Below are 27,626 nucleotides of genomic sequence, written 5' to 3' on the forward strand. Positions count from 1 at the left end.
GTACGTAGATGTCATTCTATAAGCAGCTGAGAGATAACCAAACTATGTCTTAGTGACCCATCTCTCATCATAATTCAGGAAGAGATTAATGTTGTTAAGTGTTACAGATATGATGACCATCATAAAGGGACAAGCATGACGTGGCCCTCGCTATACTGATGACAGAAGTGCTGTGTGAAGGCCAACAATCATCAGTTAAAACATTGACTTCAAAACTTGCCTAACTCAAGGAAACTTAAAGAGATCAGAAATGACATTTCGCTCATTTGACCCATGGACTTTGACCCATGGACATCATGGAGATGATGAGTGAAGACAATATTCAAAGCAGATTAAGCATGCCTAAGCTCTATAGAAATCATCAACATGCGAAGTTATGCAGAAAAACACTTCAATTCTCTGGATAGTGGAATGTGTTATATTCTCTGGTTTCTTACATAGGTGCAGGAGCAAAGAGGTCAAATGAACAGAAATAATCGGCCTAGTGTGACGGCATGGGAGAGAACAAAATGGACGGCCAAGAGGGAAAACAGCTAAAATTCCAAAGAGGAATGATGCAAATGCATGCACACCTCACCAAGGGCATCATTCTAGAAATAAGGATTGTTTTGCTCACAAAGATGCAGCCTGTAATCTTTCCACGTTTGCGGTGTTTTTAGCCCTGGCATCAATCTGACCCTTGACTTATCAAGCAATAGCGTTGTTCTTCTTATTATTTTTTCATGATTTTAATCATGGAGGAAATTCCCTGTGTCCTTTAGAGCATAAAGTCATGCAAAAAAGAAAAACAAAACAAAACCCTGCGCAAATCTTAGCCACTTCGTTTTGGCAGCAGCAGCAGAACTGCATTGCCCAACTGTGTGAAATGGTGGAGAAAGAAGTCCACGAACACCCAGCATGCAGAAACAGCCATCGGTGGTGGAAGGAATGGGTGTGGTGGTTTCGCTTTTGAGGGAGGAAGCTTTGGGCATGTACTGTAAGATATACAAAGTTTAAGTTTACAGGAGAAGTAAAAGCCAGCCCAGTTCTCCACCCTCCCGCGTCCCACCCCCGTAGAGAAGATTAAATTGGCTTGCTTGAAGAAGTCCATATTGCCTCTGAAATCCCGTCCCCCGTGGAGGACAGAGGCATAGAGCCACTGGGGGTGAAAGGGTCCGTATCCGTGTCTGTTTCCCCCTCAGCCAAATAGCGTTTTTCTTTCATCCAACTGCTTCCGCCATTTGGGCCGAACAGGAAATCATCTTTGTCTTGAGAGATGCTAAACCCGCTCAGGGAACGTTCAAGTTCCTCGTGATTGACCGAGAGCAGGGATAAGGGGGTGTCACTGTCCCTTGTCGTGCTTTGCCTCTGTCTTGGGGATACTCTGTCCGAATGGGGGCTCCAGAGCTCTCTCGGCGGGGACTGGAAGGCAACCCGAGGGTCCATGAAAGTCAGTATTGGCAGGACTGTGGGCCTTTCTGAGTAGGCAGCGGAGAAGGGCAGGGATGGCCATTGGCCTGAGTTCTGCTCACCCAGGGGCAGTGAAAAGGGGCGGTGGCCACAGTCCTGGCTGGAGAAGCCAAAAGGAGGGACTTTGTTTATGGGAACGTGATGGAAGCTTGGAGACAGCTCATGAATGGAAGGCTTGGAGTATTTGTAGATGATGGATTTCAGTTCAGAGAACCGGTTATCCTCAGCCGGGGATGGGGCGTCTTTCAAAGGACACGCGTCGGTGACCTGGACCTGCAGTTGCCCCATATGCTGCTTGTGCATGTCCACTAAAAAGTCCAGCTTCTTCCCCATGTCGTGGACCTGAAAGACAACAGCCATCAGAAGTCAGCTGGAATAAATACAAGGAGCTCATTTAGGGACCGTTCAAAGTGAAAAAATGTAAAGTAAAACAGTTATGACCTTTCCAGCCTGCCCATGATCAGGTGATCGAAATTCAGATGCTTGGCATATTTATGACCGTTGCTGTCTCCTGGGGTCACGTGATCCCCTTTTGCGACCTTCTGACCAGCAAAGTCAATGGGGGGAGCCAGATTCACTTTACAACCAGGTTACTCACTTACCAACTGCAGCGATTCACTGGGGCAAGAAAAGTCGTAATATGGGGCAAAACTCACTTTACAAATGCCTCACTTAACGACAGAAATTTGGGGCTCCATTGTGGTCATAATCGGAGGACTACCTGCAGTTGGCTTTCCAAACTAAGAGCAAGTGAAAATTGACCTCTCTCGAGCTCATCACAAAGGTCAAAGCTCAGCACAACATTTCGGATTTGTCGTAAAGGAGAAAAAGGTGGATGCAAGCTGCTGGGCGTTCCATACCTGTCTTTCAACTCTGAGAAATTTGCCCATCATGCTTTGGTCTTCGGAATCATCTGCAGACGCTTTACTTATGAATGGCTCATTCCTAAAATAGAAAAAGGTTCCATTTTACACAGAGGCAAAAAACATAAGAAATTTTTCCGACAAATATTTCTAGTTCACAATCTATTTACACAGCAGGTCATTTCAAAGGAGGATTTACTGAATGGATGGTCAACCTCTGTTACTTGGGATGTAACAATTGCCCCTGTGCGTGTTGAAGCCTTATTATTCTGCAGAATTACTGTGCTTTCTTGGCCTGTGCAAAAATCAAAGGCAAATGAATACAATTTTGCCCTCCGTGGGATTAAAATCGTTACAGGTAAACCTCGACTTACTCATTTAGTAACCGTTTGAAGTTATCACAGCACTGAAAAAATTATTTAAGACTATTTTTCGCATTTATGAGCATTGCAGAATCCCCAGGGTCACACAATCAAAATTCGGACGCTGGGCAACTGACTCGTACTTACGACGGTTGCAGTGTCCCATGTGAAGTCATGTGATCACCTTTTAAAACCTTCTAACAAGCAAAGTCAATGGGGAAGGCAGCATCACCTAACAACTGAGTTGCTAATTTAAGAACTTCAGTGACTCACTTAACAACACGGCAAGAAAGGTCGTAAAATGGGGCAAAATTCACTTAACAAATTTCTCACTTAGCAACATAAATTTTGAGCTTAATCGTGGTCATACGTTGAGGACTATCTGTACATTGTAGGAATATCACATCTTGGGCTCATGCGGTATACGTCAAGAAAAATTAGCCATGCTTGAGAAAAAAAAATGAAGCTTTGGGGTATGTGAATTCTAATTTTAATGCAGAAACCGTTTATTCCAAATTATCAAGAGTTGGAGAAAGTTGGGAACTTGTGAGTTGGTTAGTTGTTCTACACGTGTGCAAATTCAGTTATGTATTACTTACGACCAAATTCAGCCCAACATTTCTGTTGCTAAATGAAACATTTCGTAAGTGAGTTTTGCCCAATTTTATGGCCTTTCTTGCCACAGTTGTTAAGTGAGTCACTGAAGCTGCTAAGTTCGTAACACGGTTGTTAAGTGAATCTGGCTTCCCCATTGACCTTGCTCGTCAGAAGATCACAAAAGGGGATCCCGGGACACTGCGACCGTGGTAAATACGAGTCAGTTGCCAAACCTCTGCATTTTGATCACGTAACCGTGGGGATTTCTGCAATCGTCGTAAGTGTGAAAAAGGGTCATAAGTCAGTTCTTTCAGTGCCGCTGTAACTTTGAACAGTCACTAAGTGGAACTGCTGTAAGTCGAGGACTAGCTGTGCAGAGTCGCCTTGTAGCAAGATGGACAGGAAACAAATGTAGTAACGAAATAAAAATAAAAAGTGTCCCAAATTTTGCTTTTGTATCTGACAGTAAATCAATCTCAGTAGATCAGCTTGTTGATGAAAAGCAACATTCCTCGGATGAAGACTGGACGAGGTATTTTGGATTTTCAGATTTAAGATATCAGAATGGACATTTTTCATTTCTAACTGCCTTAAGTATATCTATGGTCCACATTACATTGGTACTTAAGGGGGAAAAAGGGGGGAATTTTTTATTTTTATTTTATTTTAATCCCATTTATATCCCGCCCTTCTCCGAAGACTCAGGGCGGCTTACAATCTAAGAAGCACAAATCAATGTGCTTAGCAGTAGCCTTCATTCTATGTATATGCCTGCTTATTAGGGCTTTCGCCCCCCCCCCCCAAGCGGCATTATTACAAAGTCAGCTTAATTGCCCCCAACAATCTGGGTCCTCATTTTACCTACCTCGGAAGGATGGAAGGCTGAGTCAACCTTGAGCCTGGTGGGATGCGAACCTGCACTAATTGCAGGCAGCTGGTGTTACTTAAGGAGGCATTAGCCCACTGCTCCACCATGGCCCCAGGGAGAAAATGATGTAAATGTAGCTTTCACTGAGTGGCACACCCCCCCCAAAAAAATGTCACCTTGGAGACTGCTGCAAAGGGTAAGGAAATGTGCCTCCCTTCTGGGATTTTCTGTGTCTGGGAGTAGTTGGAGGCCCAGGTGCAAAAACCATATCTATTCTGGAAAGAGATAAAAACAGAACATAAGGACTCCTGGATCTAGTCATATGACATGCTGTACAACTTGGCCACTTTAAGGCGTGTGGGCTTCAGAATTCCCCAGCCAGCACTGGGACTACCGCTAGTAGGCATGTTGGTTAAAATGGAATAATCCAACGCCCTGCACAAACTTAAGAGTATATGGAGGCACCAATTTAAAGAAAGATTTTCTTTGCAAGAAGGAAATTGCCATTAGCAAAAATCTTCCTTCCTTCCTTCCTTCCTTCCTTCCTTCCTTCCTTCCTTCCTTCCTTCCTTCCTATCTATCTATCTATCTATCTATCTATCTATCTATCTATCTATCTATCTATCTATCTATCTATCTACCTACCTACCTACCTACCTATCATCTATCTAGAGTTACCTTGAGGTAACATGGGCAGCCTATAAATTTTCTATCCACACACCCATCCATCCGTCCGTCCGTCCATCCATCCATCCATCCATCCATCCATCCATCCATCCATCCATCCTACCTACCTATCTATTCATCCATCCATCCATCCTACCTACCTACATCTATCTATCTATCTATCTATCTATCTATCTATCTATCTATCTATCTATCTATCTATCTATCTACCTACCTACCTACCTACCTATCATCTATCTAGAGTTACCTTGAGGTAACATGGGCAGCCTATAAATTTTCTATCCACACACCCATCCATCCATCCTACCTATCTATTCATCCATCCATCATACCTACCTACATCTATCTATCTATCTATCTATCTATCTATCTATCTATCTATCTACCTACCTACCTACCTACCTACCATCTATCTAGAGTTACCTTGAGGTAACATGGGCAGCCTATAAATTTTCTATGCACACACCCATCCATCCATCCATTCATCTATCCTACCTACCTATCTATTCATCCATCCATCCATCCATCCTACCTACCTACCTACCTACCTACATCTATCTATCTATCTATCTATCTATCTATCTATCTATCTATCTATCTATCTATCTATCTATCTATCTATCTTCTCTGCCTTGACTTCACTGGGTGGCCTTCACAAGTTAATAGATAGATAATGCAACACATAATAATCTATTAAGTGACTGAATCACTGGATTTTATAAGGTCCCGTCTCCATGGAACTCTTAACTTGGTTCCTGCATTAACTTATGTCTGGATCTGCGTAACCCACTGAATGATAAGCTAAGCAACCAACTTAGGTGTACATAAAATACTAAGCTACACGCACAAATACACAAAACCCACATAGAATAAAACTAAGATTTCTAATTCGTATGACTGAATATGTTACGTGAACACAAAGCCTAACTAGCCTGAGATAAAAATTCAGACCCTTGATGGAGTCTGTTGCACAGCCATCAATTTCTTACAAAGTGACACCCTTTGAGTAGGGGTGCTTGCAACGACAATGCCATGACCTGATCTAGGCCAAACTCTCAGTCAACAGAGCTTGCATGTTTAGTCTACGAGTGGGGCCATGCCCTCTTCTTACCTTGCTTGAAGGTATTTGATTCTGGAAAGCATGTCGAGATGTCCAGCTGAATATTGCTCTATCACATCCTTTACATCGTAAGGTCTCAAGGTTTCCTTGAATCTTTTCTTATACAGGCGGAACTGTAGAATCCTAGTGCAAGAAACAGCAGCAGAAAAAGTGGTTCCGAATGAGTTATTCAGATACAATCAATCAGAATAGAGCTGGAAGGGACCAGGAGGTCATCTAGTCCAACCCGCTGCTCAAGCAGGAGACCCTATATCATTTCAGTCAAGTGGCTGTCCAGTCTCTTCTTAAAAAACACCCAGTGATGAACCTCCAGTGATGAAACAAACCCTGATCTTCCATCTTTACATCAGCTGAGCAGAGGGTGGAGATGACTTGAAGCTCATGGAATTCCCATGCATGCTAGGACCCCAATCATGTTTAGATGTGAACTTGGAACCACTGGCTTTCATGCCTAAGGCGGGACTAGAACTCTCACTCTCCTGGTGATTGGCTCAAAGTCACCCAGCTGGCTTTCATGCCTAAGGCGGGACTAGAACTCTCAGTCTCCTGGTGATTGGCCCAAAGTCAGCCAGCTGCCTTTCATTCCCAAGGTGGGACTAGAACTCACACTCTCCTGGTGATTAGCCCAAAGTCAGGCAGCTGGCTTTCATGCCTAAGGCGGGACTAGAACTCTCAGTCTCCTGGTGATTAGCCCAAAGTCAGCCAGCTGGCTTTCATGCCTAAGGCGGGACTAGAACTCTCAGTCTCCTGGTGATTGGCCCAAAGTCACCCAGCTGGCTTTCATGCCTAAAGCGGGACTAGAACTCTCAGTCTCCTGATGATTGGCTCAAAGTCACCCAGCCAGCTTTCGTGCCTAAGGCAGGACTAAATTTTGCATAGTTGCCTCAGTTGGATGGATGACATTTCATGTTTCATATCCTCTGCATCTATAGGCAAATCACTGTGTGGCTGTGCCAAGTTGACTTCTGTGGTTGTTTCTCTAAGAAACTTCAGTTCTTAGCTGCATTTACAGGTAGTCCTCAACTTACAACCATTTGGTTAGTGGACCTTCAAAGTTGCAACACCACTAAAAAAGTGACATATGACCAATGCTTGCACTTACAACCATTGCAGTGTTCCCTGTGGTCATGTGATGAAAAATTCTGGCACTTGGCAACTGGCACATATTTATTTATGCAGCATCCCCAGGGTCATGTGATCACCATTTGCAAACATCCCAGCCGGCTTCTGAAACACCACATCACTGAGGGGAACCCAGATTTGCTGAACGACGGCATGATTCCCTGAACCATTGTGGTGATTCACTTAACAACCATAGCAAAAAGATTGCGAAATTGGGCTTGACTCCCTCAACAATTGCCCTGCTTAAAAATGGAAATTTTGGTCCCAATTTATAGTTGTAACTTGAGGACTACTGTATAATTTTGAAATGGGGCTTTCTATCAACTATTATAATTACGATACATAATATATATTATATAATCCAGGGCTTTTCAACCAGTGGTACGGGTACCACCTGTGGTACATTGGCACCTGGCAGGTGGTACGTGAGCATCCTAGAAAAGTGGTAGTGGGGGAGGGGAATGAGCTGAACCGGTGGCAGCACCGCACAAGCCTGAGCGAGAGATGGCTGGAGCTGCAGGGCTGTCAGGGCTCAGTGGAAGCGCCAGGATCAGCGCCAGGATCCAGCTGGAGCTCAGTGCTGATCCTGGCGCTTCTGCTGAGCCCAGAAGAAGTGCTGATCAGCTGGAATGTTGCAGCATCTCCAGGGTCTAGTGATTTACATTCAGAGGCTTGGCAACTGATTCATATTTATGACGGTCACAGTGTCCCAGGGTCATGTGAAGAGACCAAAACCTGCTGCAACCACCCAGCAGAGTGGGGGGGGGAATAAAAACCAAACACCCCCCCCCATCCCACTCCTGCTGACAATCCTCAACAGAAATGCTCACAACAATGAAAACCTCGGATAGGAGGAAGAGCACCGCCAGGTGGTTGGGCAGGCAGGTGTCTTGTTCGGCTGTAGCTTGGGGGGCACTTTTTTCAGTGCCATTGTAACTTCGAATAGTCACTAAGCGAACTGTTGTAATTCAAGGACTACATCATTTTATCTCCCTTTTTTTTTGGTCACAAGTTTTTGACACCTTGCTAGGCGACTGGTGGTACTCGGATGCTGCCATATCCTAAAAGTGGTACAATGGGTGAAAAGGTTGAAAAACCCTGATATAATCAACTGGGCAAGAGCTGTTTAATTTGCGCATATTTTAATCTTGCATTTTAGATTTTAAATGTTGTCTCCTAAAAAAAATGCCTTATTTTAACTGTGATGCTTCTGACAGGAATAAATAACCAACTATTATAATATCCACTCTGTTAGTTGATTGAAAACACCCAAAACATACAATCTAATCATAAAAACCATTTGAAATAATAAAAAAAAATCAGCTATTTGCAACAGTAACCACTCATATAAAATACTTGTCAAATATTAAGACTTCTGTCCGAGGATAAATTAATAATGATAATACTAAAAACAGCAGCCTTACTAATATTACATGAAAGTGTAATTAATAGCCAATAAGAGAGGGAATAAAAAACAGACAAAGATTTCCCATTAATAGTTAGAAGGTTCAATCAAGCAATAAGACTATGGGAATCTAGCTAAAATCTTATTACAATTAATTCACATTGCTGTTTTGACTGGGAAGATCCAAACTGATCAGAAATGTTTATTAACTATCAAATCGATTTAAAAGCATCACATTTGATGCATAGAATACATCTGATTCAAAGACATGGATTTCATTAAATCCTCTTCAAGTCAAACCTTCAAAACAAGCTTAATGTAGCCTTCTTAAGTAGTTTTTTTACAAGCCACTGGGAATAAATGGGAGTTAATTTAATGGGCTATAACAAAGGCACACAATCTAGCCCAGGTTTGATTAATTCCATTTATAATGGATTAGAGTTAAAAATTCTTCTCTTTACGCTTTCCAAATTAGCTACTCTTAGCAGGAAGCAGGTAAGGAGGACATCAGCAGATACAGTCTCTCTAGCCATTTAAAGTAAAATCTAATTATTTAAAGAAATTAGATTAGTACTTAATGTCACAAAACCAGTCAACGGCATTTTGAACTTAAATTGGTTCAAGCTTCAAATGCGCCCAAACAGATGTTTCTACTTTGTAACATACTTCTAACCGTGCTGGAAGCATCTGGGCTGTAGTCCAAGCCATTTGGGGTAGTTGTGTTATTATGTAAGCAAGGTTTGGAACATGACATAACCTATTTTAAGATCAAATTATTATTATTGTTGTGGTTCACTGTACAGCCAGCCAGATGTTTAGACTAGATTTGGCATTTTTGTCCACCTATTGAGTCTTTCCTAAGGACCTGGGATAGGCAGAAGTTGACATTTGAAGGATGTAAGTCAGACATGTCAAATTCGTGATGTCACGTGACGTCGTGCAATGTATCAGAGCTTTTTTTCCCATTGCCAGCAATGGGCTGGGTGCGGTTTCCCAGTGAGACGTCTGGCCCGTGGGCCGGCAGTTTGACACCCCTGATGTAAGCTATTCCAAATAAAGCTGCCTTTTGCAATTGACTGACGGTAAATTTGTCAATGCCGATGGTGTTTAGTGGTGCTCCTATTACTATTAGTACTACCTTTGCTTTCTTTTGCCATAGTCATTCTACTTCTTCTGGGAGATCCTTTTGTATATTTGTGACTTTTTCTTCCAACAGTCCTGCAGCTGGTGGCCCTGGTTGCTCAACCAACAGTTGTTCTAGCTCATTTGTCACCAGAGGTCCAGGAACTCCTCCACCTAATGTGGTCTTTGTTGACCCAGGTAATGACCGATCTAGTATGGATTTCTTTAAATTATATCTCAGTACATTTTTATGGGAGCGACACTCTTTGTCTGACTCCTCTGATGAGACCTGTCCAGTATGATTGAACCTCTGGCATAATTCTCTTCTTCTTCAGAGCACACAAACCCCACAACCACATGAAGGCAGTGCTATGTGGGGGGATTATTATTTATTGATTTATATGCTACCAATCTCACTGTCCAGTGACTCTGGACTCAAGTGCACTTTTGCCCACTAAAAATAAAAAAAGGTTGAGTCAAACTCTAAAGCAGGGGTCCCCAACCTCCAGTCCGTGGACCAGTACCGGGCTGCGGCATGCCAGCAACCGGGCTGCACAAACAAGCAAAGCCCCATCCGCGAGATGCAGGCAGCACACAAAACCATGCCCCCTCCGGTCTGCGGAAAAACCTCTCTCCATGGATCTGGTCCCTGGTGCCCAAAAGGTTGGGGACCTCTGCTCTAGAGGATGGGGATCACCTCTTTTCCTAGCCAAGGGAGCCAGCATTGTGCAAAGACACTTCCATGGTCGTGCGGCCGCCACGACTATACACCAAAGCACACAGAACTCTGCTACCTTCCCACCGAAGTGGTACCTATTTATCTACTCGCATTTGCAGGCTAGGTGGGCAGGAGCTGGAGCAAGTAACGGGCGCTCACCCTGTTGTGCGGTGCTCAGGTCTCAAATCACCAACCTTCCAGTTGACAAGCCCAGATCTTAACCACCACTAGGCCAACGCACCCCCACTTGCCCACTACTTACCCCAAAATACTTCCTCATGTGTTTGACCCTCAATAAAGAAGGAATCAAATGTTGCTGGATTTTCAGTTGTGTACTCTATATCAACTGTTGCAACTTATTACTCCCACTAGTGCTTTTTTTGTAAATGAAAAAGGTGCCAGAACTCACACATGTCATACAACCCCCGCCTTGCCTACCCTACAAGGTTCCATCCAAAAAAGGTGCCGGAACTCCGTTCTGAGCGTTCTAGGAGAAAAAAAGCCCTGACTCTCACCCCAACTAGGGGGAAGATGAGAACTGAAGACCAACACATCTGGAAAGCTAGAGACTGGCAAAGCTCTCTTGATTGCAACTGCTTGAAAGATACGTAATTTAGCATTGCTGAACTGATTTTTTTTCCAAAATTGTAAACTGATTTTTAAACACACACATAGATATGCAATATTGTAAGCAGCCCAAGGTTTACCTAACAGCTCGGATGACCATCTTCAGTGTGGGGATAAGGTCTTCTATAAGGAGTTCATTGCTGTATCCCCTGTCTTCTGCCAGGGGGTCCCCAGTTCCAGCATCTAAAATAAGGACCAGATGAACACAGATAAGATAATCCAGATGCAGAAGAGATTAGAACAATGTAAATTAGCTCTTACAATATTCAAACATCTTATTCAGGCTGGAATCATTCAAAATCATGGATCCTGAACACTCTCTATTTCATAGTCCCAGTAGTAAAATTAAGAATAATAATTTGTTAGATTCAATGTACCAAACTATTCTGGGTACCCACCGTTTGATTTACAGGAAAAGAAGCTAGTAAGTATTCTGTCAAATTCTGTCCTCCAATTTCCTGAAAAAAATTCGTCCCTGCGTTTTTTCCACCTTATTGCCACATTGCTTGAAAATTTCTTTCTGCTAGTGTTTTGGAACTATTTATTGCTGAAAAAAGCAAAGGTACCATTCTTGGCCTTGTATGCTTTCCAATATTTCTGTAGGCATTTTTCAACAAAGATGCTTTACAATAGGCATGACCAAAACATGACCAAAAAAACCCCCCACCTCTTTGGACAATTAAAAGCGGCCGCCTCATTTTTTCAGAAATGATGTGGCTGCTTTATAAGCTGCCCTCAGCTCTCTCTTTTCCCTCCTCTTCTGTGGTTATGCAGACAGCCAGGAACAGGTTGCAGTTCAACTACGTGAACCTGGAAAATGGAGCTCACGACGTAAAGAGTGATTCGTTCACTTTGTGCATTTGCACATAAGAGCTTTGCACTCTTGAGACTCAAGTGTCTCATTCTCAACAAATCTTCCAGTTCAAAGCACTTATCTTTGAGAAACTAAGGGGACTGCAGACTAGAAGAAGAGATCCACACACTTACACACTCCTCCAGCACCTGGTAGTAAAGCAAGTGCAAGAATTCTTCAACTCACTAATGAGAACTTTGAATGATTTTTTTTTGGCTGGTTTGGAAACAATATTCATAAGCATTATCAAGTCCACTTATTCTTCATATGCATATAAAGTGGCATTATTGAGTATAGGAAGTTCTTAACTTGCAGTCAGTTGCCTAGTGACTGTTTGAAGACACGAGCTACCTGCAAAAGGGGGCTTAGGACTCAGATCTGAACTTCCAATGGTTATCCTCTCCCTGCAGCAAACACACTTCAAGTGTTCAGGAACATGGCCACAGTTACAGCTATTTGCAGCATCCCGCAGTAACATGTTTTACGATGTCCCAAAGGTGGTTTTTTTAGGAGACAACTGGACTTTCTTGTTTTTCTTTGAACATGTCTCACTTCTCATCCAAGGAGCTTCTTCAGCTCTGACCTGGCCATCCAGTCAGAGCTGAAGAAGCTTCTTGGATGAGAAGCGAAACTGTCAATGCTGCTAACATCGGATGTTTTTGCATTGACAACACATGGAAATGTAGCCATCTTTTTCCCTTCCGCTTTTAGAGTTAGATGATGCTGGGAAGGGGGGATGTGAATGAGAGTCCAGGTAGACATAACAACACTAAACCTAGCGAGAGAATCAAGGTTACTGAGCCCAGAGCTGATAAATAATTGGCGGGCTGGAGAGCTGGAGAGGAAGCCCGCCAATTATTTATCAGCTCTGGGCTTCAAGCTAATTGGGGGATGTGATTTATGACTGTTAATTGGAGGAGGGAATCGTGCTTTGATACTAGGTGCCCAGGGGAAGGGAATTCAGTTTTTGACTTCGATTATGTAAGTGCCGATATTATCCTACTTGAATAAAAGATCCTTTAACGTACCGGTAAACAATGCCTCGAGGTTCTTTTGAAGAGTTTCATCTGTCGGAACCATGACAGAAACATATTCAAAGAAAAACAAGAAAATTCAGTTGCCTCCTAAAAAAGCAACTTTGGGACAACCATGACCTGGATGACTGAGAATCTCCGTGGACATATTTTATGATGGTCTTGCCACAAACTGGAGCTTATTTTTGGTTTTCAGCAAAACTGTCCCCATAGCGAATCTTCGGTTTGCTTAACCACCATGGCATTTGCTTAATGATGGCTCCAAAAAGCTAGCCGCCTGTTATACAACTGCTACAACCCATGACCATAATGGAGAGGCTCTATTAGGGTCATAACTAGAGGATTGCTGGTACATGTCTTAAGACTAGATGTTGAAATGCATTCTTTTCATCTTCTCTGGAACTGTGAGATGGCTTAGAATCCTAGAAGTGGAAGCACAGTGGTCCATCTAATTAAGGAGTGGAGAACAAATAGCCCTCCAGATATTGCTGAACTACAAAGCCCAGCATCCATTACCTTGAATCATGCTAGTTGGAGTTAGCAGCATGGGAGGGACAAAAGACTGTAAGTTTCTTACATGATTTATTGTAACCAACCATTCAGGGATGAATATTCAAAGCCCAAGCATCCACAATAGATGGGATTTCCAAGTCCTACTTGAAAACATCGGAATGGGAGAAAAATCCCATTAAGGAACAAGCCTTTGCTGTCAAACTGGTCTTCCTATCAAGAGGTTTATCGCCAGGTTTAATCAAAATAGGTACCTTTTTTAATTAAGGCCATTAGGCTTGGCCCTGTCTTCTAAAGCAGTACAGAATGTGGCTACGGTATTTGTTTTGGAAATGGCTTTCTCTAATAATGGCCTGATTCCTCATTCACACCTCTGCCATGACATTTCCACTGCAGCGATGTAATATCTACTAGCAAAGATAATGCACCACACTCCACCACGTTCTTTAAACATTATTTTCCTCTAAATCAGATATAAAAGTCACGGCTGGTATTTGAAGCTGAAGAGAACGCTTGAATCCCGAATTTCATTCCAAAAGATCAAGGTTCAATAGAACGATTGTGTTACTAATAGGTCAGCCAATGAGTACAGCTGTGATGCTCTGAAAAAATACTCTTCAGGTTTAAAAGTGTGGGTCTTAAAAGTCCTAGTTTTAAAAACTAGAAATCAACGTATTCGAGTCAAGGTAGTTCTTGACTCACAACCATTCATTGAGAGGCCATTCAAAATTACAGTGGCGCTCAAAAAAGTGATTCACAACCAGTCCTCAGACCTATGACCATTGGAGCATCCCCATGGACACATGGTCAAAATTCAAGCACCTGCAACCAGCACCTACTTATGGCACCTGCAGCGCCACAGAGTCACACGATCACCATTTCCCAGGCTCCCCAGCCAACGTCTGACCAGCAAAGTCAATGGGGAATGCAGGATTCCCTTAAGGACTGCATGATTCATTTAACAGCTACTGTGGTTCACTTAACAACCATGGCAGAAAAGGTCACCAAAGAGACACAGCCCACTTAACAGCCGCTTTGTTAGCAATGGAAGTTCTGCTTGCAAATGTGGCTGTAAGTCACGGACCACCTATATTAGGAAAAGAGTGCAGTGGTCCGTTTCAACTCAGCTCAGAAGGAAAGCCAGCAAAAGAAACTAAGCAGATGAATTAACTATGTAGGGATTCTAGGCTGAGCTCCCTTTTGACTTCGCCCCCAGGTTCTGCCACTCCTGCTCCCACAATTACATTCTAAAAAGGTTCACACAGAAACACACACACACACAGAAAGAAAGGGTGGAAGGGAGAGGGAGGGAGGGAGGGAGGGAGGGAGAGAGAGAGAGAGAGAGAGAGAGAGAGAGAGAGAGAGAGAGAGAGAGAGAGAGAGAGAGAGAGAGAGAGAGAAAGAGAGAGAGAGAGAGAGAGAGAGAGAATGAATTTGTTTACCTTCTGAGCTTTGCCAGAATGCATAAGCTTTCATTCGGAAGGCAGTACGGAATCGCTCTCGGTTAATTAAGACAATGTTCTTAGACTCTTTGGAAGGACTTTCTTCAATTACATCTACATTCAGAGGAGTAAACAGCTTTCCTTTAGGATTGCTACCACGAACACGATCCAAGAGACCCAGCTTTTGGCTAAAAAAGATAAGGAAAAGGATCAACGTTTGGTTTTTCTTTTTCATCCCTCATTTTAAATCTAGTTCGTCCTTCCTGGTGTACATCAGGTGAGTAACAACAGCTTTGTTCCCTTAAATTGGCCACTGAAATGATGGGGGGGGGGAAATGGCTCAGTGTGTGCACACACACTCCTGTTTTTCTGTTCTTTTTTCTTTAAGAGGGAGGGATCTTAAATAGAGTCAATCACCAGGAGACTGTGAGTTCTAGTCCTGACTTAGGAATGCAAATTGGCTGGGTGACTTTGAGTCAATCACCAGGAGACAGTGAGTTCTAGTCCTGCCTTAGGCATGAAAATCAGCTCGGTGACTTTGAGTCAATCACCAGGAGACTGTGAGTTCTAGTCCTGACTTAGGAATGCAAATTGGCTGGGTGACTTTGAGTCAATCACCAGGAGACAGTGAGTTCTAGCCCTGACTTAGGAATGCAAATTGGCTGGGTGACTTTGAGTCAATCACTAGGAGACTGTGAGTTCTAGTCCTGACTTAGGCATGAAAATCAGCTGGGTGACTTTGAGTCAATCACCAGGAGACAGAGAGTTCTAGTCCTCCGTTAGGCATGAAAGCCAACTGGATGACTTTGGGTCAGTCACTCTCTGGCAGGCCAACTTACTTCACAGAGATGTTGTTATGGGAAATACAGGAGGAGGAAGGAGAATTAGGTATGACTGCCACCTTGCCTTGATGGTGGCCCAAGGTCACCCAGCCAGCTTTCCTGCCTAAGGTGGGACTAGAACTCACAGTCTCTTGGTGATTGGCTGAAAATCACCCAACTAGTTTTCATGCCTTAAGGTGGGACTAGAATTCACCGTCTTCTGGTTCCTAGGCCAGCACTTTAATCACTAGACCAGGGGTAGGCAACCTTGGCTCTTTTATGACTCGTGGACTTCAACTCCCAGAATTCCTGAGCCAGCATGGCTCAGCTTGGAAACCTCTCCCTTTCCCCTCAGCACAGCTGGCTCAGGAATTCTGGGAGTTGAAGTCCGCGAGTCATAAAAGAGCCCAAGGTTGCTTACCCCTGCACTAGACCAAACTGGCTCTCTTAATACTTCTCTTCTTTCTTGCCAGATTTTAGTTTAGGCCTTTTCTTTTTCAAAATAAGAATGTGGAATGTCAAAGGAGGAGGCTACCTCTGAGACATTGGGATAATCTGCAATTCCAGCACTTGGGTTTGCCAGACCTTGGTAATGTGGCCAGATCGGGTCCCTTAAGGAAGCCATTTTTGTTTCCATTATAATCCAGAGAGCCTGCCTTCCACTGATCACTAGGCTAAAGTATTTCCTGTTTCTTCTCCGTGTCTCTTCAGACCAAGGAGGAGACAGGATATGTACATTTCTCTCTCTCTTCCCACCCCCCCATTTCTTTTGACAGCTTCTTCGTGGTTTCTCAGATCTTGAAGTGAGAACTTGGTTGTTCTCATTTGCTAAATTCCCCACAGAAAGGATAAAAATAGCCCTCGTCTGAGGCAGACAGAGGGAGGAAGACGCTCCCCCAGCAGAGCAAGTCTCCTGTGTCTTTCTCTTTCTGTCCTCGTGGACAGGATCCATGAAGGATCCACCAGATCCTTCACCTTTCTCTAACTTTTCACCTTCCTTTATCCCACTACTTCCTTATTTCTTCTAAAGTCACAGGAAGTCCTCGACCTACAGCCTAATATTTACTGAGCCTAATATTTCTGTTGCTAAACAAGCAGTTAGGTGAATTTTGCCTCATTTTACGACCTTTCTTGCCACCACTGTTAAGTGAATCACTGCAGTTGTCTGGCTTTCCCCATTGACTTTGCTCGTCAGAAGGTCGCAAAAAATGACCCAGGGACACTGTGACCATCATAAATATGAGCTGGTGGCCAAGAGTCCAAATTTTGATCATGTAACTATGTCGGGGGGGTGGGTGGGGAGGGTTGATGCAACGGTCGTAAGCGTGAAAAACAGGGATAATTCACTTTTTTTCAGTGCCACTGAAACTTTGACTGGTCACGAAAGGAATGGTTGTAACTTCGAGGACTGCCTGTGTTGTGTTCTACTGATACGTCTGCCTTAAAATTGGTGAACGCTGTCTCAGACGTCGCTTCCCCCACCTCCGTAACTCATCCGAAGGAATGAGGAAAGGATGCTGTCTTAAAAGAAACACCAACCAGACTGGAGATCGGAATTGCGTACCTGGTGCCATCCACTTGTTCTTTCCTTCGGGAAGATGGAAGGGAGAGAAAACAGCGGGAGAAAAGCAATGAGAAAGAAGAGACGTTAAATAGGACATTAAAACTTCAAAGGAAATTAGCGTTATCGGTTCTGACACCTAGTGGCTACATTTGCATATCATATTTAATCCAGTTACAGGATTAAAAATGAGATGGGTTTGAATGATGCGTTCCAGTTTGTGTTAGTCCAACGGTTTTTCACTTTGCACAAGAGGTGGAGTCACAATAAAGCAAAACCAGGTTAAAACTAACCAAGCTTTGCATGCTGTACAAATGATGCTCATGGATCTTTCGTGGCTTCGCAAAGTCAGCCAATAGAGATACTACTCATACATCATTTCTGCTTTTATTCTGGGAACTCCTGTCCTTATGTGTAATTAGTCATAGTAGTAACTGGGAGATGGATCTTGGAGTCCTAGTGGACAATCACTTAAATATGAGCCAGCCGTGTGCTGCAGCTGCCAAAAAAGCCAACACAGTGCTAGGCTGCATTAACAGAGGAATAGAATCAAGATCACAAGAAGTGTTAACACCACTTTACAATGCCTTGGTAAGGCCACACTTGGAATACTGCAACCAGTTTTGGTCACCACGATGTAAAAAAGATGTTGAGACTCTGGAAAGAGCACAGAGAAGAGCAACAAAGATGATTGGGGGACTGGAGGCTAAAACATATAGGGAATGGCTGCTGGAATTGGGTATGTCTACTTTAGTGAAGAGAAGGACGAGGGGGACATGATAGCAGTGTTCCAATATCTCAGGGGCTGCCACAAAGAAGAGGGAGCCAAGCTATTCTCCAAAGCACCTGAAAGCAGGACAAGAAGCAATAGATGGAAGCTAATCAAAGAGAGAAGCAACCTAGAACTAAAGAAGAATTTCCTGATAGTTAGAACAATTAATCAGTGGAATAACTTGCCTCCAGATGTTGTGAATGGTCCAACACTGGAAGTTTTTTCAGAAGAGACTGGACAACCATTTGTCTGATATGGTGTAGGGTTTCCTGCCTGAACAGGGGGTTGGACTAGAAGACCTCCATGGTCCTTTCCAAGTGTTATTCTATTCTATTCTATTCTATTCCATTCCATTCCATTCTATTTTATTTATTTATTTATTTATTTAATTTAATTTATATACCGCCCGAAGGACTCAGGGCGGTGTACAGGGCAATGCAATATTCTATTCTATTCTATTCTATTCTATTCTATTCTATTCTATTCTATTCTATTCTATTCTATTCTATTCTATTCTATTCTATTCTATTCTATTCTATTCTATTCTATGTCACATTGATACCTCACCCTCCATCAAGCAATTTATGACTGTGTGCATTGTCACCGTGTGACTGTTTGAACTTTGTAACAACTCAATGAAGACATAAAACTGTAGGGATAGGAAGAATGACTTTCCACAGTCATCACATCTGCTATCTTGTCTGTGCACAAGGGATATTCAGTATATCTACTGATATATTTTTATTGTTGTCCTCTATTTGATGAAAACGTATCATTTCTTTTTAAAAGAGCCTTGGTGGAGCAGTGGGCTAATGCCTCCTTAAGTAACACCAGCTGCCTGCAATTAGTGCAGGTTCGAGTCCCACCAGGCTCAAGGTTGACTCAGCCTTCCATCCTTCCGAGGTAGGTAAAATGAGGACCCAGATTGTTGGGGGCAATAAACTGACTTTGTAATAATGCTGCTTGGGGGGGGGGGAAAGCCCTAATAAGCAGGCCTATACATAGAATGAAGGCTATTGCTAAGCACATTGGTTTGTGCTTAAAAATTGTAAGCCGCCCTGAGTCTTCGGAGAAGGACGGGATATAAATGGGATTAAAAAAAAAAGCCAAAGATGCTTTTTCAAAAGGCAACTGGACTTCCTTTGCTTTTGCTTGAAGGTGTTTCACTTCTTATTCAAGAGGCTTCTTCAGTCCACTTCTTGGATGAGAAGCAAAAGGTCTTCAAGCATAAACAAAGGAAGTCCAGTTGCCTTTTGAAAAAAAGCACCTTTGGGACAGCCATGACCTGGATGACTGAGAATCTCCATGGAGTTGTTTCATTCCACACAGAACTAACCTTGTGAATTCTCAAGCTTCCTCCTTGTTATATATTCAAGTTGGACAGCATTTAATATGTATATGTTATGTATATGTAGGGGAGTGGGTCTATACATATGTTATATATAGTATGCTTAGATGTGTCAAGTATATGTTCACTTTGAGAGCGGACAACTAAATTTCATTTTTGATGTGTGCCATTGTGCCCACAGTAAAAAATGACAATAAAGGTTATCTATCTATCTATCTATCTATCTATCTATCTATCTATCTATCTATCTATCTATCTATCTATCTATCTATCTATCTATCTATCTCTATCTATCTATCTATCTATCTATCTATCTATCCATCCATCCATCCATCCATCCATCTATCTATGAGTCAAGCTATTCTCCAAAGCACTTCAAAGCAGGACAAGAAGCAACGGATGGAAACTAGTCAAGGAGAGAAGCAACCTAGAACTAAGGAGAAACTTCCTGACAGTTAGAACAATTAATCAGTGGAACAACCTGCCTCCAGAACTGGTGAATGCTCCAACACTGGAAGTTTTTAAGAGGAGACTGGACAGCCATTTGCCTGAAATGGTATAGGGTTTCCTGCCCGAGCAGGGGGTTGGACTAGATGACCTCCAAGGTCCCTTCCAACTTCTTCTTCTTCTTCTTCTTCTTCTTCTTCTTCTTCTTCTTCTTCTTCTTCTTCTTCTTCTTCTTCTTCTTCTTCTTCTTCTTCTTCTTCTTCTATTGTTGTTGTTGTTGTTGTTATTCACTGATTTCTTTGGAGATCCCTGCTTAGAAAGTTTCATGCCAAAGTTGTGTTTATGTTTCTTTAACCATATAAATCCACAATCCAGCCACCATGGTGTTTTGACTACATAAGGATCCTCATACAAAGAGCCCATCCAATCAATCAGAATCAGAATAGAATAGAGCTGGAAGGGACCTTGGAGGTCTTCTAGTCCAGCCCCCTGCTCAAGCAGGAGTCCCTACATCATTTCAGACAAGTGGCTGTCCAGTGTTTTCTTAAAAACCTCGAGTGATGAAGCTCCCACAACGTCTGAAGGCAAGCTATTCCACTGGTTAATTGTCCTCACTGTTAGGAAGCTTCTCCTTAATTCCAGGTTGCTTCTCTCCTTGGTTAGTTTCTATCCATTGTTTCTTCTCCTGCCCTCTGATGTGTTGGAAAATAAACTAACCCCCTCCTCCTTGTGGCAGCCCCACAAACACTGGAATACTGCTATCACGTCCCCCCTGGTCCTTTTCTCTAGACTGGCCATTCCCAAATCCTGCAGCCGTTCTTCCTATGTTTTAATCTCCAGGCTTTTAATCATCTTAGTTGCTCTTCTTTGCACTTTTTCCCAAAGTCTGAACGTCCTTTTTTGTAATCCACTGTTAAAATGTAAAATATTTTCCCAACTGAGGTCCTTTAGACATGCTAAACCTGAACTCCCATAAGCCTCAAGTAGCAAGAAGGCATTGAAGGAAGAGTCTGCAAGGGATTAACAACACGTTTCCCCCCTCCCCATTACAAAGCTTCTCCCCATTACAAAGCCCTCCACTCCAGCTTTGGCTTAGATGACCCTTCAAATAAGCCAAGTTGAGACACTGACCCGAAGGAATGCACGGAACTTACTTGAAATATGGAAAGGATACAACAGACTCGTAAAACCTCCACGTGGCAACAAGATCTATCCTATTGGGATTAGTAGCGTAGTACCTCCAGGCAGCCTAGGAAGGGCAAAAGAAGCAATGGCTATGTCTAATAAACAAGTGCTTATGGATTACAGATTATCTAAGGACTGAGTATTAATCAACTAAATACTCAGCAATGCAAGAGACAAAATCTGGTTTGTTACTGATGCTTCATCTGGCACTGAAGGCTGTTACAATCACCCTTTTCCCATCCAGCAAAGCCAAGTGAGTGTTGTGACTCAGGGCCAGCCTGTGGGTCCGACAGCCGGCTCCGATGTATCGGAGGACTCAGATGTGGGGGAGGAGGGAAACGAACCGGCTGATGATGATTTGGAGGCTTTGCAGAGTCCTCAGCCGGGGACCTCTTCTCAGCTGTGTGAGCCCGAGAGTGCGGAGGATGATGACCCACAGCTGGCCCTGTTCAAGGACGCCCGACGCAGGAGGCAGACGAGCAGGGACAAACAAAGAAAGACTATGGGACTCCTCGGGAGGAGGCACAGGGAGACCACGCCCTGAGCTCTCTATAAAAGAAGTGTTTGGGGAGGGGCTGGTTGCTGAAAGCAACTTTTCCGCTTGAGAAGACAAGCTCTTGTGTTTTTGTTAACTGCGTAATTAAATCTTGGCAGAAGCCTTTTAGCCTTGGACGCTTTCCAGACTCTTCTTTTAATTAGGGGTTGCGAGAAGAGGGCTGGTTCAGAACAGTTTGCTTTCAGCCACCCACCCCTTAATACTACGATGGAGCAGCTTCTTGCCGAGAATGCCCAGCTCAACCAGCAACTCACCTTGCTGGCCACTCAGGTGGCACAACTGCAGGCTCAGGTACATGCTGCCCCCCCACCCAGGAGGAAATGTCAGATAGCTATGCCGGATAAATTTGCTGGTAAACCAGAACTGTTTCCTGCCTTCCTGGGACAATGCCAGCTTTATATCAGCGTGAGAGCAGCTGATTTCCCCACTGACCGAGATAAGGTGGGATTCGTGTTGAGCCTTCTGTCGGGAGATGCAGCTCGTTGGGGCACGCCTCTGTTGGCACAGCCTAGCCCTTTGTTGGATAACTTTGGGGGGTTTTGTGACCATATGCGCCTCATGTACGAGGACCCGATTAAGGCGCAGACCGCCACCCGACGTCTGAAAGCTTTGAGGCAGGGTCTGCGCCCCCTACAGGCCTATATCAGCGATTTCCGGCTGCTTAGCCAGGATTCCGCCTGGAATGAGGCTGCGCTCGTGGATGCCTTTCAGGATGGCTTGTCAGAGGAGATGTTGGATGAGCTGGCCCGCGTGGACATTCCCTCAGACCTGAATGGGCTGATCCATCTTTGTCTGCGGATCGATGCCCGGCTGCAGCAGCGTAAGAGTCGCCGTGCCACCCCACAGACCCCTGCCGCCCCTGTTGTGCGTGAGCCCCCAGTCCAGAGGGAGGAGCCAATGGAGCTGGGTGCCGCCAGGTCCCGTCTATCGGTGACGGAAATGGACAGACGACGATCGGAGGGGTTGTGTTTTTACTGTGGGGACCCTGGACATTTGGCTGCTTCTTGCCCGAAGAAGCGTCAGCGGGCGTCAGTGACCAAGCCTGCCCCGAGAAAGTCCCCTGCTTTGCTATCGGGAAACGGCCCGAGCCCGATCTAGACGGTGTGAAAGATCGGGCGACCCACAACGACCACGCCGAGCGACGCCGTTCCGACGGTGCCTGTGAACCTCCACGGCATTTGATTTTGGAGGCACGACTGATCCTTCCTGGCAAGCCAGAGGGGATTCCGGTCCATGCCTTAATTGACTCTGGGGCTACCACTAACTTTATGGATTCGGCCTTTGTGGCCAAATGGGCTGTTCCCCAGTGTCCGGTGGATCCGCCCATGCTTGTGGAGACCATCGATGGTCGAGTGCTCCTGTCCGGGCCTATCACGGCCGCCACGCAACCCGTGTGTATGGCCATCAGTACCCATGTGGAGGCCATTCAGTTTTACGTCACTTCGGATCTGCACTTCCCCGTGGTCTTGGGACTGGCGTGGCTCCGGGCGCATGATCCACAGATCTATTGGTCTCAGAACTTGGTCACCTTCCCAAGTTTGCAGTGCGTGGACCACACCCGCCATATCTGTGCCGGCCAGGTGGAGGGTTCCTCAGGGGTTTCCTTGCCTCCCGTACTGTCCGACTTTGCTGACGTGTTCAGCGAGTCAGAGGCGGACCAATTACCCCCGCACAGGCCCTACGACTGCTCCATTGACCTAGTCCCTGATGCGCCTCTCCCAGTGGGGCGTTTGTACTCCATGTCGGAGCCCGAGTTGGCTGCATTGCGGGACTTCCTGACAAAGAACTTGGCTCGTGGATTCATCCGGCCCTCGTCCTCGCCAGTGTCTGCGCCCGTGCTCTTCGTCAAAAAGAAGTCGGGCGAGTTACGGCTTTGCTGTGACTACCGGAAACTCAACGCTATCACGGTGCGTAACCGCTACCCGCTGCCCCTCATCCCTGAGCTCTTGGACCGACTCCGGGAGGCTAAGATCTTCACGAAACTGGACCTGCGTGGAGCTTACAACCTCGTCAGGGTTCGGCCGGGTGATGAGTGGAAGACAGCGTTTGGTACTCGCTATGGACATTTCGAGTACACGGTGATGCCGTTTGGCCTGACCAACGCCCCCGCTGTGTTTCAGCATTTTATGAACGACATCTTTCGGGATCTGTTGGACCAGTTTGTAGTGATTTACCTGGACGACATCCTGATTTACTCCCCGTCGCGTGAAGTGCATCATCAGCATCTCCGTCAGGTCCTGCAGCGCCTCCGGAAACATCGGCTGTTTGCCAAGTTGGAGAAGTGCCAGTTCTACCAGGTGACCATTGATTTCTTGGGCCACCGCATTTCTCCTGAGGGCATCGCCATGGATCCAAGTAAAGTTGAGTCGTTGCAGAGTTGGCAACCCCCGCGTCGCGTGAAGGATGTTCAGCGACTTCTTGGATTTGCCAACTACTATCGGACATTCATCCCTGGCTTTGCTGCCTTGACAGCCCCCCTCACCCGGCTCCTGCAGAAGAAGACTCGGTTCCAGTGGAACGCCCCCGAACAACAGGCGTTCCAAGCTTTGAAGGACGCCTTCATGAAGGAGCCCATCTTGAAGCATCCTGACCCGCAACGGCCGTTTGTCGTGGAGGCGGACGCCTCCGACATTGCCATTGGGGCCGTGTTACTCCAGGCAGCGACGCCCAACGGTACCCATTTCCCTTGCGCGTATCACTCTCGGAAATTGAACCCCTCGGAGCGCAACTATACCATCTGGGAGAAGGAGCTGCTGGCCATCAAGGCAGCGTTCGAGGCTTGGAGGCATCATTTGGAGGGGGCGCGGCATCAGATCGAGGTCCGGACGGACCACAAGAATCTGGAAAGCCTGCAGACCGCTCGGAATTTGAACCAACGCCAGATCCGGTGGTCCCTCTTCTTTGCGAGGTTTGACTTCCGGGTGCGGTACATACCAAGCGGGCACAACCAGAGAGCGGATGCTCTGTCCAGGAAGCCCGAGTACACCCGAGTGGAAGACAAGCTTCCGCCCAGGACAGTGATCCCCGTCGAGTCTTTTGCTGCGGTGCGGGAGCCGGTGGATATACGGGCTCGGATCCGGGAGGCGCAGCAGCAGGAGGCGTGGGTGGCTCAGCGGAAGGAAGAGGTGGGGCCAGATTCGCCTTGGTCGGTCACGGATGGACTCCTGTATTATCGTGACCGGCTCTATGTTCCAGGAGGGCCACTCAGGGGACTCGTCCTCAGCCAATGTCATGATAACCCGGCTGCGGGGCATTTTGGCCTGTTCAAGACTCTGAACCTGGTCTCCCGTACCTTCTGGTGGCCCCGAGTCCGACACGATGTCCAGTCTTATGTCACCTCCTGCGTCCCATGCAGGCAGGCCAAGTCAGCGACAGGGGCCCCGCCTGGTTTACTGCAGCCTTTGCCAACGCCCAAGAGACCCTGGGGGGCTGTGTCCATGGACTTTCTGACGGATCTACCCCCATCCTCCGGCTTCACGACAGTGTTTGTGGTGGTGGACATGTTGACCAAGATGGCGCACTTCATCCCCTGTCGCGGCTTACCGTCAGCTCGCGCCACTAGTCGCATGTTCATCCAACAGGTGTTCCGGCTGCACGGCCTTCCCGATAGAGTCGTCTCCGATAGGGGGGCCCAGTTTACAGCCCGCTTCTGGCAGGAGTTGATGCGGGCGTTGGACATTAAGGTTTGCCTCTCATCCGCGCATCATCCTCAGACCGACGGGGGTACCGAGAAGGTCATCGGCATTTTAGAGCAGTATCTGCGCTGCTACGTTAACCTGCAGCAGGACAATTGGGTGGACTACTTGGCCATAGCTGAGTTTGCCTTTAACAACTCGCAGCACACCTCCACGCAGATGACACCGTTCTTGGCCAACGTGGGTTATCACCCCCGGTTTTTCCCCCTTTCTCCCGTGGACTCACCGGAGCCGGCAGCGAACGAATTCATGGCGGAGTTACAGGCAATCCATCGGTTGGTGCGACGGCAGCTGGAGAAGGCCAAGGCCGACTACAAGAGGTTCGCCGATCGGTCGAGAAGGGATACGCCTCCACTATCGGTGGGGGATCGGGTCTGGCTGTCCACCAGGAACCTGCCATCCACTCGGCCGGCGAGGAAGCTGGACCACCGTTACCTTGGACCGTTCCCAGTCGAGGCCGTCATCAACCCGGTCGCCTATCGTTTAACTCTGCCACGTTCCCTGCGCGTGCACCCCGTCTTCCATCGGTCCTTGCTGGTCCCCGAACGACCGGCCTGTCCACTTCGCCAGGCGGAACCTCCACCATCAGGAACTCGTGATGGAGGCAGCACCCCCGAGTACGAGGTCGCCAGCATCAGGGATTCCCGCTGGCTGAAAGGTCGCTTCCAGTACCTGATCGAGTGGAAAGGGTACGGGCCGGAGGACTTCACATGGGAAGACGCGACCGCCGTTCATGCCCCTGCGTTGGTGACTGCTTTTCACGAACAGTTCCCATCCCGACCGCATCCGGATCGGCAGACCCGGGGGAAGGGCCCTGCGGTGCGGGATAGTGTTGTGACTCAGGGCCAGCCTGTGGGTCCGACAGCCGGCTCCGATGTATCGGAGGACTCAGATGTGGGGGAGGAGGGAAACGAACCGGCTGATGATGATTTGGAGGCTTTGCAGAGTCCTCAGCCGGGGACCTCTTCTCAGCTGTGTGAGCCCGAGAGTGCGGAGGATGATGACCCACAGCTGGCCCTGTTCAAGGACGCCCGACGCAGGAGGCAGACGAGCAGGGACAAACAAAGAAAGACTATGGGACTCCTCGGGAGGAGGCACAGGGAGACCACGCCCTGAGCTCTCTATAAAAGAAGTGTTTGGGGAGGGGCTGGTTGCTGAAAGCAACTTTTCCGCTTGAGAAGACAAGCTCTTGTGTTTTTGTTAACTGCGTAATTAAATCTTGGCAGAAGCCTTTTAGCCTTGGACGCTTTCCAGACTCTTCTTTTAATTAGGGGTTGCGAGAAGAGGGCTGGTTCAGAACAGTGAGACTTCAGGGCACATTGGTGAAAAGTAGGGCAGATATATGATGCATCAGGGTATTATTGTCTGTTCAGTCCCAAGCGTCTTCTCCTGAACTTGGAGCTCAAGGACTATCAACAGGTAGATCCCTCTCTGAAGGTGGCTTACACTGACCTGTTGTAGAATTTGGCTTTCAGGGGCCACCAAAAGGAGCTAAGATACATTCTGTTCCCAGCGCAGTTCTTCCTACTTCCACACACACAAAAAAAAGAAACGGATTTCTTCCCTTTTTCACCTTTCTCCAAACTTGGGGGAGGGAAAAAAAAAAAACCTCTAGAATGACCGAGGAGCATCAAGTTTGCAGTGTGCAGCAACCCATGAAAAGAGGGTCTGAAATCCATACGGCTGCTCCTGAGATTTTTCAGCAAAGAGATCGGAGATCAGTGAGCCCCTAGAGCAGGGGTCCCCAACCCCCAGGCCACGGCCCATTTGGAACCGGGACACACAAGCTGCGGGCAAGCGCGAGAGTGTGTACAGCTCTGTTTGCACAAGCAGCAGGCACACACAGAACCATCCCCTATCCCCCCTGCACCAGCTCCCCTCCGCCACCAGACCACAAGACAGGAAAGTTTGGAGACCGCTGCCCTATAGGAAGGAGGCGAACAGAGCCTGAGAGGTGGAGTCAAGCGAGTCATCAGCCTAAAGTCATTACATTCCCACTGACGGTCTAAGTGCAACCCCTCTTGCATTCTGCTGTGCGGAATTCTAGTGCCAACTTACTAAGATTAATGTCAGGCATGAAAAATCAGGACAACACAGATTTCCAGGTAAGATGATTTATTGTTCGTGCCTATATACAAGAAGCTAGCCAACTGACGTTCAGCACTAAATTGGCACTGGATAAAGAGTTAACAAAATTCAAGAGGGTTGGACTTCGATTGTTTGAAGAACTAAGACTCTAGGCTGATGACTCGCGTGACTCCACCCACCAGGCTCTGCCTGCTCTTCTCCTATACCAGGGGTCTCCAAATTTGGCAACTTTAAAACTTTAAGCCAGCTGAAGAATCCTAGGAGTTGAAGTCCACAAGTTAACTTGCCAAGTTTGGAGAACCCTGTTCCACATTATGGCTTTCAGAGGCACGGGTGTTATGCACGCTTCCCACCACATGTTATGGAAAAGAGGA

The 27,626-nt window shown here is 46.1% G+C and overlaps 1 protein-coding gene and 1 long non-coding RNA gene across 2 annotated transcripts in view; one reads left to right on the forward strand and one right to left on the reverse strand.

The window, feature by feature from the left end:
- Nucleotides 1-958: 958 nt before the first annotated feature.
- KCNQ3 (potassium voltage-gated channel subfamily Q member 3) overlaps nt 959-27,626 on the reverse strand; it is a gene marked incomplete at its 5' end in the record, with an annotated part of 188,981 nt that continues 162,313 nt past the window's right edge. The window contains 8 exons of the mRNA XM_081323309.1: nt 959-1,791; nt 2,310-2,394; nt 4,316-4,414; nt 5,938-6,069; nt 11,021-11,123; nt 14,780-14,967; nt 17,165-17,188; nt 20,883-20,977. Coding sequence (XP_081179435.1) covers nt 1,063-1,791; nt 2,310-2,394; nt 4,316-4,414; nt 5,938-6,069; nt 11,021-11,123; nt 14,780-14,967; nt 17,165-17,188; nt 20,883-20,977 — 1,455 coding nt within the window. The 3' untranslated portion in view covers nt 959-1,062. The remainder of the gene's footprint in view (nt 1,792-2,309; nt 2,395-4,315; nt 4,415-5,937; nt 6,070-11,020; nt 11,124-14,779; nt 14,968-17,164; nt 17,189-20,882; nt 20,978-27,626) is intronic.
- Nucleotides 14,695-27,626, forward strand: part of LOC308665371 — a 90,881-nt gene continuing 77,949 nt past the window's right edge. The window contains exon 1 of the long non-coding RNA XR_014025892.1: nt 14,695-14,773. This is a non-coding gene — a long non-coding RNA (uncharacterized lncRNA). The remainder of the gene's footprint in view (nt 14,774-27,626) is intronic.

The sequence above is a fragment of the Vipera berus genome (assembly GCF_964194415.1).
Source record: "Vipera berus genome assembly, chromosome: 3".
Taxonomy (NCBI): Eukaryota; Metazoa; Chordata; class Lepidosauria; order Squamata; family Viperidae; genus Vipera; species Vipera berus.